Genomic DNA, 16,749 nt, shown 5'->3' on the forward strand with positions numbered 1-16,749 from the left:
AAAGTTTCAGAATCGGCAGGCGCATCGCCGCGGAGGAATTTTAATAATTCAACTAGCGCGAATTACGAAACGATCGTTGAATAATTCATTACGAAAGCGATTCAATCTCTGGCCCTGTCCATCTTTAATTAACTCGGCTTAATTACCAGCGAAGACGATTAATCAAAACAAGCGTGAATTATATCCTCGTTCGTTCAGGATTTTCATCCACCAACGAGAGACTGTTATTCCCCGGGTTCATTTAGCGCACGTCGGTAGAAAACGAGCCGCGCCGCGATTTCCTCCCGAACCGGCGCTGTTTTCCGGGTTCCGCGCGGTCTAACGAACGAATCGCGTGGCTTGGGCTTTCTGTTCCTCTTTGTTCCCTCGACGGAGTCGCCGCTTTTGTAACAAGCCTCTCGAACCTGGCGACGGAAGGAGTCGAGACGCAAAAAAGAGACGAGACGCGGCGAATTAATACGTTTGTTCGATCTGAGGCGATCCTGCGCGCCACGATGCTTCGATCGTTCGATTTAATCTAAACGGAAACGCGCTACCATCGCGAAAACGAATCACAACGTGTCGCTTTCGATGCGAGTGGTTTCAGAAAGCGTTTTGTCTGTTCTAAATTTTGGTCAGTCGATAAAATGGTTGCCACGATGAATAAGAGGAATGAAACTATAATAGAAAGGGTTATATTGTATTTTCGTGCTTCGAATATAAAAAATGGCGGTAGCAGAGCAGGGATGAAAAGAAGTTTCAGCAGCGCGAGTGGTTAAATTGATGGCAGACGTCGTTCTTCTAAACGACGGTCGTCTGAACCGTCAGAGACACGTGGCATCGACATTAGAATAGGAACCGAAGAATAACAGCGGCCATTCGAACCGCCAAACCGCCCACGCCCCCTAATTTCGCGGCGTCCTGTGCAGAATCCAGCGCGAACTTCCAACTACGATTCTCAGCGTCCAGCCTGATCCGCCACTTCAAAGAGGGGCTCTCTCTGTTTCATTGGACCGAGCGATGTAATTGGATCGCCGGAAGTTCTACGGGACCGAGCCGCGCGTTGTTAACACCTCCTGCTAACTGGGAACCGGTACGAATCGAGAAGCTTGCGAACACCAAACGCGGGCCCGGCGAAACTGTTAGAAACCGATTTGTCCACTTTGCGACGGCCCAGCTCGTCCGCCAGCTTTGCTCTCGATTAATTAAGACGCCCTATCGTTATCCTATCGAATACCACCGCTGAAATATACGAGAGTGTGCTCAATGCTCGTCAAATATGGCTTCGAGTGACTCTTTCTTCTGTCTTCAAAAGTAAAGGGAACTTTGATGCGTTTAGATATTGCAATTTTCTGTGTTTCTTTTTTTTACAATTGAGTATTAATTTATGACTTGTTCAGCGATCGAAGTGACAGAATTTTCACGCAATCTTACCACGCTTCTAAGCGCACGTTTGACCACCACTCAGGATGCGAAAGACCGCGTCGATCCATTCGAAACGCGAATCCACACGGATTGAGACAAAATGCCTCCCTTAAGGTCTGGCCTGTCGATTAAGAACCTTCGAACCGTCTGGTTAAAGCCGCGACACTAACATCTCCTCGTAAGAGGTTTCGCTTCGAAATATACCGTGCAAGACTACTGAAACAGTCGACGATCTTCTCGAGACTCCTCAGAATTTAAATCGAACGAATAAAAAAAATCTGCGAAGCGATACAGAGACCGATCAGACGGCTGACTCGTAAACCGCAATTAATTTGAGAGCCTGACCAGCCGCCATAACAATTAGGAATCGATCGCGCGGAAACTAGAGGGGGGGAAAAAATGATACGTTTTGCACTTACCTCGTAGGATCTGGTACAGGAAGACCTTGATGTGGTCGGGGCTGAGATGCTGGGGGCTGACGATGATCTTGTGCAGGTCGCTCTGCAGCAGCTCTGTGATCACGTATCTGCACGGACGCTCGTTAAGGAATTTATTTAGCAATCAACGGACGTTAACTGAAAATTAAACCGTCCGCAGGAACGGCCGATCCGATTGCGCGGCCGCTGATTCTTTCACGGCGCCGTTTACACGTTTCTCGATGGCTCGCGATAAATCGAATCGGCGAATATTAAATTCTTACGCCCGATAAAACCAGCTCGAGTCATCGAGCTAATCGCCGGAACACACGCGCGCGAATCGAAGCTGACTGGCTCGCGACCGGTCCTCCCCTTTTTTACCCCTTCTGTTCCCTTTGCCGGTTTAATTCGAGTTTTATTAGAAACTCGCGCTCGAACAGCGCGCGTTAACGTGCTTTAATTGGTGCCCTCGGTTAATTTCGCGTTACAATCTCTTCGTTCTTCACAGCGCAGTCCAGCTATCTGCAGATTCGCCACTGCTGAGGAACGCAAACCCCTCTCACTTTCCATGCAATCCGTTCATTCAATGCAAAATCTGGTATCGACGAATATAGTAACAGACGCGTGAAAAAAAACAGATGTCGACGAATAAAAACACAATTTCCACCGCTGTCGCGGTAATCCATTACGACCTTGACACGATAATCCATTTCACGAGGAATCAAATTTTCCATGTCGAATTCCCATCCCCTGAAACGATCATCCTCGCGCTCAAAAAAAAAAAAATAAAATAAATAAAAACGGAAGCTAATCGTCCGCTGAGGGAAACAAAAATCACGGCGACGTCGACGAGGTATCGAAGCAGGGACGAGAGCCTTGGTAATCAGGTGGCTCTCGTTCCTGATCTGTCGGCTTAATGGATTCCTTCGCCGGCCTCGAACAAGTTAATCCGTCGAAATGAAGGGTGGTGAAAAAGGAAGGAAAGGGAGCGGAGGATCGAGAACTCGATGACGTCGACCCGTGACGAAAGTAGCTGGCCTTAATAAACCCGGCGGGGTAATTTACAACGCTTGGCCCGGCGCTAGACGGGGTGAAACTTCTTCAGAGAGTTAAGCCGCCGCGGACAATGGCGGACGGAAGCTCGCGTTACCGGCTGTGCACATCCACTTTTGTTAATGGAACCGTGGATAAAACTGGGTGACGGCGAACGCGCTCGTTTTGTTGCCCCGTTCGGTTCGATTAATCGTGTTCTGTGGGCTACTTCTCGCTTCGAGATCGAAAGGGTGAACCGTGTTGGGAGAGATGAGATCCGATCGACTCCGCCCAGTAGAAATTCGATACTTTAAACAGATTTTTCCTCGTCATTCTTCAGATCGATACGAACGTACGCGCAGTAAAAGTTAAACGTTGTTAGAGGACGCGTGGAAATACGTTTTCATTTAACGGAGAATACGTTGGCTTTCGCATGGGTGGGAATTTCGCGAAATTTTTTTTTTAATCCGTTCAATTTGCCGCTCTGATCAATTTTGCACGAGCGAATGAATTGAACGATACGATTGGCGAGACTAGAATGCCAGTGGAAATAAATAACTCGATTCGTTGGGAAATTGACGATAGAAATGTTGGAGCACCGCTGCTCGAAGCTGGTCGCGATTCTCACCCCTGGAATCGTCGCAGAAACCAACGAAAATCCAAACGATCGCGTCAATCAGTCGTGAGGTGATAATAAAATCGAGATCTCGATCGAGAACACGGGTCGCGAAGTTGGGCAATTACCATGGGCCGCGGTAATCGCGTGCGGCTTGGTTCTCGCAAGAAGTCCATCGACCCCCTTGTCTCTGGCGGTAATTTCGCGAGAGTACGGGAAAGAAAGGGCCGTTCGATCGACGTGCCCGCGCCACGAAGAAAAGGTGGGGCCGTCAGCGTGGCAAGTTTCGCGATAAAAAGCACTCGAGAAGTTTCCGAGCGACCTGAACGCCGGTCGAGCGTTCGACGACGCTGGAATTAGGGGTGGCGGAGGAGGGTGGCCGCGTCGAAACGCTCTGCTTCCCTCGGACGAGGGGATGGAAATGTTGGATTTCACCTTTTCGATGCGGATACCGCCTTTTGTCTCGTGCTACGTATTGTTCCTGCGTTCTGGCCAAGAAGGGGGTGAGTTTCGCGTCGCGAGGTTAGGTTCTCGCTTCAATTTAGCTGCCACGAAGCAGGGGGATCGGATGGAACGTAAACAGCGAGAAACGATTACAGTTTCGCGCGTTGGCGAGGGAAATTTTTGGGGCGCAGAAATTTTGGAAAATTCATAAGGCAGCATGATTTCTTAATTCGTGGAGAAGTAGGTCAGATTCGTACATAGGACACAGTGGCACTTGAACGTGCTCGTTTAAACATCCCGCTGTCTGCACGGGAAGCTTCAAAGGCATAAATAAGTATAATGAACGGGCACAGAGAATAAGAAATGTATGAATATAAGATACAGCGAGCTGGATGTTGAAAGAGCGCCAAAGGGGGACGAAGTTTGCGAGGATCCTACTGCGATTCTTCGTCTAAATGTCTGTCATACATTTCTGCGATACGAATGATAATAAATGATCGTGTAACAAGAATTTAGATTATTCCTTCCTTTGCGATCGATCGATCGATCCTGCCTACGAATACTAAAAATCTCTCTCGCGTATAAATCCATAGATATCCGCGGAGTCGTCTTACCACTCCAACGTCCAATTTAAATAGCCAATTATCGTAACGCTACTCGTACATTCCCGTTCGAACGATTTTCGAAACACTCAGAGCACTCCTGTAGCAACCCTCTGATACAAAAAACATCCTGCTCGAAGTGTATCCCGTTGATCATCGCCTGTAATCAGTCTCCTTTAATTCGCTGTACCATCGTCGCGTGTCGTTCGAGATATCGTTTTTTATTCTCACGATGACGAGGAACGAAGAGGGACGCGAAAAGGGACGCGAGGGGTGAAAGAGAGACAGAGAGGGTTAGAGGAGATAGAGAGAGAGAGGGGCAGATAGAGGCGAACGGAGGGAAAGAGAGAAGGCCAGAGGAGAATGAAATAGTATAATGGCGGAATGAGGTCGACTGGTAGGTTGGAATGCAGGTAGAGGCTGGCTGCGAACCTGGCTTGGTATGCAAGTCGACTGGTTCGGCTGGCTTCGGACTGGAAACACCTAAGCGCGGCCTTTGCCGCGACGTTCCACGCTTTCGAGAGCTGTCTCTCTTTTTCGAACACGATCGATGGCCCGTTTCGCGAGCCGCGACGCTTCCAACGAGCGTCGAAGACGATGTGGTCGCGCGGCTGACTATTTTCGCGGGAAACGAACCGCGTCCAGCCGATTCCCGACCCGTTTCCGGATTATCGGAGATGGAGATCGATGGTTCTTGTTCGTTACGCCCGCGACGGAGATGTTTGGACAGACGATGCTCTTCTCGTTTGTAATTAAAGGCTCGACAGCCTGTAAAACAGGATACATATGCTTGTCGATATTATTCGTGACGCTTCCAATGGATATTTAAATCTCAACGCGGAAGAAGTTTGTCTTTTAGAAACAGCATACGAATGTCTGCGATTTCATTTTACTTAACTTCGCTATTCTTTGGTTCATCTTAGTCCTGGCTGTCTATTAATTAAACGTGACGTTTAAAAATTAACGTAATCTTTGACAAATATTTTGAACAGTTGATAATTTCGTTAAGCAGCGATGGAGAAAAATTTCGAAGCTCGAGTCGATCGTAAAAGAGACACATATTCCTCTTCGTACTCGACACGCGATACTTAGGATTCGACACCAGCGTCAAACGCGATCGACCAATTGAATCAGCCTCTCTTTCTCTCCCTCCGTGTACTCTGCGTCGAAAAAAAAAAAGGTAAAGCGAAAATAAACCACGCAACCCTCCGCGCTCGACGCTTTTCACTCGGTTCCGTCGAAGAGAAAAGCGATCGAACGCGTCCACCGCGGCTAATCGCTCGTCAGCCGTATCTCCGGCCAATCACCGACCGTCCATTTCTCCTTTCCCAAACAATCCGCGCAGTTTTAACTACTCCCGCCTTTCCCTCTCGTCGATGTTATTTCGAAATAAAATGTTTTTTCAAAGCGATCCGTTACCAGATTTGTTTCGCGTTCGTTACCATGCAGATTCCATTTTTCTACTTCGAACTTGAGGAATTTCATTTCGTTCGCTCGTGCAAACTCGAGATCGCTTTATTTTCGATCGATATTTTTCGAGAGAACGCTGGCTATTTTTGTTGCCACTTGCACGACGAAAGTCGATCGTCGACACGTTGGAGAACCGCGAGAAAAGGTCGGGAAGAAGAATTTTAGACAGCTTTCATCGACCGCGAAGAGTCAGAGAAGCTTTCGACGCGTTATTTAGGAATCGTAGCGGAGAGTCGAGGATTTAATCGCGTTTGCGGGTCCATCGCGATTTCCCGGCTCGCTTTTCACCTGGCCGCGACGATCGAGTGCCATCGAAACACTTTTCACCGCGTCGATATCAGAGGCAAAATCGACAGGAAGAAACGAAAAATCCACAACGATCGTAGCTTTTCTCTCGACGGCTGTGTCTCGATAAGCGCGATCGTTTGTCCGATGAACGACGATTAGCTAGCGATGAGCCAGACGTGCGAAGTGGTCTTTTGAATACGACCAATCGACACTATTGCAACGCTCCGTCGAAATTCCTACTATTCTGACCGCGATTCTAACTATTTTCTTGTTTCGAAAATTTGGTACACGTGTTGTTAACGAGATGAATCTCTTTACTGAAAATTTGGCATTCTGAAAATTAATTCTTACTTTCCAGATAGCAATTAACTAAATCAAAGTGGACAAAAATGAACCTGAAGGTTTGAAGAACTAAAACATAAAAACTTATCGAAATTTCCAATAATTTATAATAAAACGTTAAAGTTTCCAATGTTATCAAACTCCGCAAACAACGCAACGTCTCAAGTGGTATCCAATCTTTTGTCTCGTGGCAAACGTTTAAATCCGTACGAACCAGCGCGATCGTTTAACAGCGCGGCCAATTATCGCGTTCGATCGCCGCCTTTGAGATCACCGTGTCATTATCGATGGTAAAAGGGCGTGCTTATCGATGCTGATGATCGAGTTTGCTTAACGTGGGTTAATAAAGCGATTCGCGGCCAATCATCCCCTGGATGGTAACGCCCACGCAACAAATCGTCGTAGTAATGGTAACGAGCGAGAGGCAGTAACGATGATCGATCGATCCGATCGACGAAACCGCGAACGCTTTCGATCCTTTCGCGAAAGGTTACGTTTTCCCCCCCTCTCTCTCTCTCTCTCTCTCTTTTTCCTCTGTCGTTGGTCCTCGAGGAAAGTTCGGTTAATGGTTTGTCCAACGATTTTATCTCTCGCCGCAAAAGATCCCATTGTTCCACTCGATGTAACGAATGGCACTTTCGGCTGGATCGCGTTTGCGATAGACAGTGTTTAATGGACGACACGTGTCGCGCGATACGAGGAATTCTTCGGCTGGTTGACGAAGCGGTTCGCCAGCGAGATTGGGCGAGTCTGTTTCAATCGAGGGACTTGACATTAAGGCGTCGTAGGCTGTCGATGAAATACTTCGCTCGAGCGTCGAGGGTAACTCTGGGCGAAAGTTTATCGCGATGCATTTTATTCAGAATAGTTTCGAAGCAATAAAAACAGACGTATCTTGTGATTAAAAAGAGAACTAGAATTTAGTATCCATTCGCAGCTCGTCGATAGAGACTCCGCGCGATTAATTAGCTACGCGTTCAGTTTCGCGATTTTAATTCGCAAAAGACGCGCTGGAATTCCTTGGTCGTAAACAGCTCGCGACAGGAGGACGCATTAAAGCTGGATATTAAATGAAACATCGAGGAGGCGCAAGGATACGTCCCCGCGTTACTCTTAATAACAGCGTGGCCGGGTAGTTAATCGATTAAGTACGAACAGCCGCGGGTACCAACGCTCTCCAATTAGCATAGATTATCAATATTAACAGACTGGACAAATATTTGCGTTATCCAGAGATCGCGCCGCGAAATAGCGCAATTATCTGGAGCAATAACACGACCACCCTCTTCCAGTGTCCCTGTTCCAATTTTCCATCGCTCCACCCCCAACGATTCTTTGGACTCTGTCGATTTCGACGCGCGAAACTGTCGATCGAAACTCTCTGAGTTTAATAAGGGAACTGTGCGTAGAAAACGTGCGAGTTTCGCGAAATTTCCCGAATATTCGCCAACATCAAGAAGCAGAGAGGAAGTTTTTAGTTTCGTCGTGTATAAGGTGTGTTGCAAAGTTTTTAGTTTCGTAGTATGCGAGGCGCTGCGAAAAGTTCTCAGCTCGGACAGCAGGTTTCAGTTTGCTTTTATATCGTCTCGCGATAGCTTCTGATAAAATTGTTTCGACAGAGGTTTCTTTGAAAATCCACCCAATGTTCCTTTATCGATCCGATGCGAAACCTCATTTATCTCATCGGATGATAGTATCAGGATTAAAAAAAATTAATAGCATTCGCAGCGGCTTCGACAAAGCGCACAGTCGCGAATTAAAGCCCAGTTGCTCTTTCAACCCCACCCGACCCTTTCACTGATTTCACTCGAAACGAACGTATACCCTGCAGTCCCAATTCTGTTCGCAGGCCTTTGATTCCGTAACCTTCAATCGCCATTCACCCCTTCGTTGCTGTTTTTTTTCTTTCTTTCAGCCGCTGGTCTCTATCCAGCTGCTCCAGCCGTGTTTCGATTTTCACCCTAACTGAGAGCACCTCGACAGATAAAACCCGACAGAACCGCAATATTTTTGCGCTCTCGCCATATTTCGCCTCCGTTTTTTCCTTTTTCTTTCGTTCTTTTTCTCTCTAAATTCTTTTTATCCTTGCCCGCTCGCGAAAGGGTCGATTCGACCCTCGAACCATTCTCAGCCACCGCGGCTCGCGCGTTTCCCGCTATTAATTTCCATCCGGTTATCGCGCGAAATGATCGGCAGGCCTTTTGATCAACGATTTCCCACGGTCCCTGCTACGAAAGATGGCTGATTCCACCGCGTAACTTCTGGCTCGTTACCTTTGATCTTACGTTAAAAAGACACGGCGGTTTACACGGCACGCCTTCAAACGCGAAACACACCGCGGATACTTTTCTTCCGCGCTTTTCGTCCCGCGTCTTTGACAAGAGTAAATTTAAATAGTCGCAGCTCGCGTCGGTGTTTCGCGTTCCCTCGTTTCAGTTCTTCTTGTCATACGATTTTGAACTACACTCTCGCGCTTTTTTATCGTTTTTCGACACGTAGAACGAAAATTCTTTAGATATTAGCTCGTTAGAGTGTGCGACTTCTTCTTAACCCTTGCGCTCGACTTTTTTCAGCGGATGACGCTGCAACTCGAGACGATTTCGCTAGTAAATGAATTTATAGAAAAATTAGCATACGGAAGTGTTATATTTTGATATATCATCTATGTTTATAACTTGAAAAACATAATTACCGGAGTTTAAGTTCTGTAGTTGCTTTTTGACACTTACCAAAGTACTCTGAATTGTCAGAATCTTCTGGGTCATCGCTACTTCCGGATTCACTCGTGTCTATTACTCGAATTCTTCTATACTTCGTACGCGATACTACATCACGCGAATATGCGTACAATTGAAAACCAAACACGCGTTAGAACTTTCGAAACGAGTAGTGGAACACTTGGCGATGCGTGTGCTTGCTACGATCGTCGAAACTGTACTGAAGCTAGACACATCGTATTCAAGACTAATCGTAGAGAAATTTCACGTCACAATGTCACTTTCCAACGAAAAACATAAACAGCCTAAGGGACCTATTCCCAGAACCAATACATCGCTTCTATCAACTGGAGATAACGAAATTCAGCGTAAATACAGTCGCTCGAGTCATCGCACGCGAAGCATCGTAGCGAGTGAGAGTCGCCATTCGACCACAAAGGTTAATAATCCACCAATTTACTTAATCACCACGTATCACAATTCATTATCCGCGTAATGGAATAAACTAACGTTTTCACAAAATAGCTTCAGTGAAACTCGAGCCACCGTATCCTGGCCAAAGATCGCCAAGAGTGAGAAAGCTCGAACCCTCTGAAAGATGCAGCAGAAAACCGCCCTCCTGTTCGAAGGTTCCACGCGTACATTCGAAACTTCTTCTCAACGTCTGAACTGTCGTTACATCCGAGCCTGCCTTTGACGCAACTTCGCGCAACTTTAAACGAACTCCTTAAAAACGGGGGTTGAGCGAGGCTTCGCCCTTTCTCTCGAGGAGTCAGAAGGAGTTAGAAGAGGGGGCTGGTGGAGTTCGAAGCGTGATCGATTCGAGAAAGGGCAACGTTTCGCGTATTAATCGGAAACGAGGCGAGGTCGAAGGTTTTTCGAGCACGGGATTAACGAGACGTCCGAGCTGGAGTGGGCGCTTTGAGCGGTGCTCCGCGTGCTCGAACGCGACCCCTTTGACGCGCTGACCTTTTCAACGGCGACGTGCCCCCGCGGGGGCGGATCCTTTAACTGGGAACCGCCGCTGAATTGCTACCGTTTCGCGCGATTTCCTTTTACCCGCTCGCAGCTCTCTCTCTCTCTGTCTCTCTAGAAATTTGCCACACGCTGAACCAAAACGGAAGTCTGCGTTTCCATTAGCCCGATCCTAAGAGCTCGAAGGGTCGCTCGCGAATTACCACCATCGGGAATTATTACACCCTTTGCGCGGGAAAGTTGTCTCTAAAATATCAACGCTGTAACTGCTAACACTCCTACTCTAAAATAATAGAATTTAATTAATTATACTACGATCCTTGCGCAAGTATTCGTGCGAGAATTGAAAATTTCTTCGAGGAAGAAAACTTGTAACTCGGCTAGAGAGAATGAGGTAGAATAAAAATCAGTTGGAACAATTGGAAACTCGCGAGAGTTACGCGAAAGAGAACCAGTCAGAGTCTAATTTACATTCGCGAGGAGGGAAAGAGAACCGCTAACCACTTCCCGGACCGTAGCCTCGTCAATCAGCCGGTACCGCGGATTTCCACTTCCGCGTCGCGTGCGTGCGATTTCCTTTCCACGGAGGGAAGCGTTTCGTGGAAGAGTTCGGCGCTGGATCGCCGGATCGATGCGTGTCCGCCTCCTGGTAGGCACGTCGACCGGTTCTCTCGGACAAAGCAACTTGCCCCTAGCGTCCTCCGCCGCGAAGGGAGCCGAGCATCCTGCCGTTTCGCCTGTCCTCCTCTCGCTGCGTCTTCTACGCGCGGCCATACCGGTCCGGGGAGGAAGAAGAACCTCGGAACAGTTCGGATTCTTCGTCCAACGCAGCCGTGAACATTTTTTCGAGCCCTATTCGGGACGATTTCGATTTCTCTCAGTCGATTTTTAATTTTAACCCTCTCATCATCCACGTTAAACTTCTTCTGCAAACTTTTTGTTACATCAGAGTTGCCATTTTTGTGTTTAATTGAAAGACAACAAAGTGATGCTCGCACGATTGAAGTAATAATTTATATATCCTTAAAAATGGAGTTTGCTCTGTTCGCGAAACGAGGATCCATGCGACAGGGATGAGTCTGGTCTCCGCTCTGGCCGCGAGCGCAGGGTAACAAAGAAGAAGAGAAAGAAGCAGAGGAAGGAGGAGGCAAGTTAAGGACGATGATGAAAACCGTGAACATTTTTCGTGCCCTGTTCAGGACGATTTCGATTTCTCTCAGTCGATTTTTAATTTTAACCCTCTCCTCATCCATATCAAAGTTCTTCAGCAAACATTTTGTTAGATAACAGTTGCTGTTCTGGGTTATAATCGAAGAACAACTAAAGTAATAATTTATACATCCTTAAAAATGGAGTTTGCTCTGTTCGCGAAACGAGGATCCATGCGACGGGGATGAGTCTGGTCTCAGCTCTGGCCGCGAGCGCAGGGTAACAAAGAAGAGGAGAAAGAAGCAGAAGAAGAAGGAGGAGACGGCGGAGGAGGAGGCAAGTTAAGGACGATGATGAAGGCTTAGAGCGCGAGGTGTTCGAGCAAGGCCAATCCGGCCCGTCCGACCGGTCAACCGAGTTCGAACTCGGCTGGCAAACAACCACGAGAACCCGACGAGTCCCGGGATTCTTCTGCGCCCGCCGATTCCTGTTGTCCCGTCCGAGGAGGAAAAAATACCGATCTGCACGAGGCACGCAAATTCTGCGTCCCGCGGCTCCTTCGTTCGAGGGACCATCGATCCTGCGTCAGGACCAGGATCGAGGATTCCGCTGTTTGCAGTAGTTTCGTTGGTCGAGAGCTGCTGGCGCGAGTCTTTGAACGATTCTAGAAAGATGGATGATCTTGCTTTCGTTCTTGTTACGTCTTTCTAAGAATGTGATTCTCTTTAGTTTCTTCTTCTGGCAATTTTTGAGTTTTCAGAAGTTTTTCTGACAAATGATTGTTCTATTGAACTCCAGCATTGGTTCAGAAGTACAGAAACGCGTGTGGATACAGTAGCTTTATGCTTGTATGAAAACAAGAGATACGAAATGAACGTATTGTTAGACGCACAGTGGTCTACTATAAGAACAAGATATCACTGTTCATTGAAATAGAAAAGCGATTGGAATAACGTGTGATTCATCAAACAGGCTACACGATAAAATCTGAAAACTAGAACGATCGAGAATCAAGCCATGTCTTTACCAAATCAACGATTAAAAAGGTCAAGTCTTATTAATAAAGTCGAACTAAAAAATGTATGAACTACGATCTATTCGTACACGTGCGACAAAATCTCGAGGGAATATTAAAATAGAAAACAAAAAAATGGCAGCTCCATCAGTCGCAGTGGAAAGACCTAAAGCGTTCGTTGAAAGATGCGCCACCAATCGAGGTACGCAAATAGAACGTGTGCAAGAGTCGTAGTCGGAATAAAACTAAAAAAAAAAGAGAAAAACGGAACGTCGAATCGCGTGGTCGGAACAGCGGGTGGGCCAGCGGTTTTTTAAATAACAGCAGAGAAATCTAGGCGGGAGGAACAAGCGACGGCGAAGCAAGCGAGGGGGTGTCTGCAGGGGTGAAACAAAGGACCGGCCTCTCGGCCCCGAAAACCGCGCGCGAGCGATCGATACGCGCCGCGATACTCGATATATTGCGGAGAAGCTGCCTGGAGAGGAAGTTGCAATCGATGCTTCCGGTTCGTGCCGCGTAAACGTCGCGAGCGCCGTTCTTCCTGTTGGATCGAACCCTGGCGAACGTCGACGCGCTCTCGTCTCGTTTCCACGATTAATTTCACTGCCCCAAAAGGCGAGCTGAATTTTATTTCATCGCCAGACACGGTTCTTCGATTCGATTTTGTAACTGCGAATTAAATAGTCTAACGAGAGTCCAGATAATTAATTATTTTTGTAACATCGAACAGAAATTTTGTTACAGTCTACTACGTTTTCATTTCCGTCTGAAAGCCACGGTTCTCGAAGCGCACCCTCTTCCCACCCCTCTCAGCAGCGTCGTTAGCAGCCGCGAAATTTATTCAGAGTCCCCGTATTTTCTTTTCTCATTTCCTCGTTCGACGTCGCGGCGGTGCGGTTGTTGCGAGATCCACCCTCTCGCCACCCCGTGGCAACCGCGGAGCAGAGAAATCTCAACGACGACGACGACGGGACTTTAACGAGGATTTTAATCGACGAACGACACCAGCCACGATTCGCGACCCTTAAAAATTTCGAGCCTACGTTCCTCGATTATCGCCACCACCATGTGGATTCTTAATACGCATCCGCTGAAACCCTGCATTCTCGTTGCGATCCGATCGTGCGGACGCTTTGGGAGGAAATAAAGGGGTGTCGCGAGTGAGACTTCGATTGTGCGAGGGAACGGAGATACGAAGGCGCTTTGAAGGCACTTGTGTAGAAACTACCTTTGCACACGATTGAAGAATTCTAATAGAACCCAGTGTATGTTAAATATAAAGATGCAGGGACGTTTTATTAGAATTACAATTTCAAGAAACACGATGCAAACGAAAATACGAATAACTCATCTAATTTCAATAAATCTGGAAGGTGTACGTAAACGTTATTTTTAACGAAGAGGAGAGTTAACGATCGTCGATTGGGTCTCCCAAATTCGGCCGCAGAATCGATCCAGCCTGACGGTATTTATACACGCTCGTCGCGCAGCAAAGTTCAAGGGATCGAGGAGAAGCCGGGGACACGTTCGACGCGCGCCTTATTAAGCCAGAATTCCCAATCGACTTTCTTCTCGGACGGGCGTCGCGTGACGTCATTCGAGGCTTTATTAAGAAACGCCGTCTCCCACGGGATTCGCCGGCGGATCCTTAAAACGTGATCCGGGTGTCGTCGACTGGCCATGAATAATCGATACAGAGAGATAGAGAGAGAGAGAGAGAGAGCCCTTTCGCCCCCTCGTCGCGATCTCCTTTCGCGTCCCAACCCCTCTGAACGCGCTCTGGAAAACGCGGGGATACGAATTTCCGCGGATGGAATAAATTGACCCAGACATCGACGAATCGCAGAGCCTCGTGGCTGACCACTGTTGCGTTATTCATTTCAGCTAGGGAATAATAGATAAGACGTGCTTCTGTGGGAGACTGCAGCGCGAGATCCTCGCGGATGCTGTTTAATCATTGCGGAGAGAAATTTTAGAGGATGAATCTATGGAACGAAGCAACAAATTTGCGTTTCGATACGAAAAGTGGCTTTGAAAACACGCGAGAGGGTCGATAATAAATCCTATCGGCGACGAGAAGACGGTCGTCGTCTCGCCGACTCACGTCAGGGATTTTCGAAGTAGTTTTTCTCAAAAGCACACTCCCAACCTTCGACCTTCGTCTGTCTCCGTGAAAACAGACGAAACAGATGGAAACAGATTCTTTTGCGCAGATTCGTAACATTGCGCAAAAGTAACAACGGAGTATCGATAAAGATAGCGAGAAACGAGGCAACGAGCAAAAGCGATTCATCACAGATTACATTGGAAAGCAGAGAGCACCGAGGTGGGCATCCGGTCGTTTCATTCGCGCATAATACGCTCCTCTGCTCTGCTCGTTTTACCTTTCGAGCTGATTCACTCGCGATGAAAAAGAGAGACGGATCACCGGGGCAATTTCGACGGGACGTGTCGATCGGCGAAAAATGACCCGGACTGGCGACAGGGGTGGATCGAAATTTCGCGAATAAAATTTCGCGGTTTCAGAGCGACAGGACATCGCGCGTGACGATTAAATCGTTGTATAGCTGATCAAATCTGATCGATCCCTTTTATTTTCTCTCGAGACGCATCAAAAAACATAACTTTCCAACCCTGTGTCTCACATAGTTCTCAATCATTCCTCTCCACATTTTACACATCAATTTTCATACCTTTCTATTCAATCTTTCCGATGCTAAACCTAACTACGCGACATAAGAACGACTAATACTTCTCAGCGATACGAAATCTACTCAAGAGAGAAGCAAAGGCGAGTAAAACCTTTCTATTCAATCTTCTCGATACTAAACTTAACTACGCGATATAAGAACGACTAACGCTTCCCAGCGATACGAAATCTACTCAAGAGAGAAGCAAAGGCGAGCAAAACCCAAAGATTTAGTAGTAGCGCGTAAGCGGCGCAAAAAAGAGTGAGAATCGGCGGTCACGATGGTCGACGAGGGCGGAAGGAGACGCGGTCCGGAAGGCTCGAGGGTGCAGTCGCTCGTTACTGGAGCTAAGCACGCGAGCACGCGTATCGGTCTGCGTGCGCGACTATCGACGATCGCGTAATAAGCCGACGAGAACTGGGCCCTGGTACACGGACACAACGGCCCTTCGCCGCTTAATGAGTGCTTTAATGAACGCGCACCACGTATTGCCGATGTCCGCGATCAATTAATAGACTGCTAACGGTTATCGCGAATTCACCAACCGATCCGAATATTCACGTTCGCGGCAGCAGGGTTGCGGATCGTCTTCTGCTGGTGTAATCGGGGTTGCTCACGCGATTCGCACCTACCCTTTTCGATGGGTTTGCAGGGAATTTTGGTGACTCAGTTTTTCTGCCAACGATCGTTGGAAGATCGTAGAATTTTCTTACAGCAAAGAATCGCTCTTTGCGCACTGTGTTTTTATTTTTTGTTTATTTTGTGTGGCTGAAGCACGAAATGGAGAAAGAAAAATGGCTTCTTGAATAGTGGGTGCTGAAGAGGCAGAAAGAATTACAAGATTTACATTAAAGAATCTCTGCGGTGCATGAAGTTTAAATTAAAGAACGAAAAATAAAGAAACGTTGAAGCAGTACCTTCTTCAAAGTAAAAAGCGAAGTTGTACGAAAAATGCTACCCCTAAGGCGACGTTTTACGTTGCCAAGAAATTAGCAACTTCCCTTAACTTTTAAATCTAACTCCATACTATAAAGCTAGGACAATGTAATAGGAAGATGCATCGATTAAACGAATTTCGTTACCCTCCAGAACTGTTCCTCGATAGTAAACGAACGAACCATCCCTAAGAAACCGTGCAACCACGAAGAAGCAAGCGTTACGTGGCAAATACGAGCAAAAGTAAACGGTGACAAGCAGAGAGGAGTATTTAACAAACACACGATCGTCTTGACGCAATAATTAACCGTAGAACCGGCGCACGCGCGCGAGAGCCTCGTACCTTACCGCGGCCAGGTAAGAGGAAGACAAAAAGCCTGATTCCGTGGAAATGGAAACCGGTTCGAGGTATCCCATGGGGGATACGCGTTGCTCGGATGAGAAAAAGGGGGAGAAACGAGAGGGGCGCGTGAAAATAATAGCAGCGAGGGTGGCGTCGGATACGCGCGACGCGTGGGCCCCGCCAGGGCGAAATCGAAGCGCGGGGAACCGTGAAACGCGGATGGTTGCGCGGTTCCGAGCGGAAACAGGCCTTTCGACGGCCACCTGCGCGCGCACTTACGCGCAGCTCGCTAATCCGCGATCAGAAGTGC

General features: G+C 47.6%; 1 protein-coding gene across 3 annotated transcripts in view; it reads right to left on the reverse strand.

Moving 5' to 3' along the window:
• The window catches only part of Nmo (serine/threonine-protein kinase nemo), a 159,322-nt gene that overhangs the window by 36,253 nt on the left and 106,320 nt on the right, over positions 1-16,749 (reverse strand). For all 3 annotated transcript variants that reach the window (XM_076900013.1, XM_076900014.1, XM_076900015.1), the window contains exon 4: positions 1,824-1,930. In XM_076900013.1, coding sequence (XP_076756128.1) covers positions 1,824-1,930 — 107 coding nt within the window. The remainder of the gene's footprint in view (positions 1-1,823; positions 1,931-16,749) is intronic.

The sequence above is a fragment of the Xylocopa sonorina genome, chromosome 8, assembly GCF_050948175.1.
Source record: "Xylocopa sonorina isolate GNS202 chromosome 8, iyXylSono1_principal, whole genome shotgun sequence".
Taxonomy (NCBI): domain Eukaryota; kingdom Metazoa; phylum Arthropoda; class Insecta; order Hymenoptera; family Apidae; genus Xylocopa; species Xylocopa sonorina.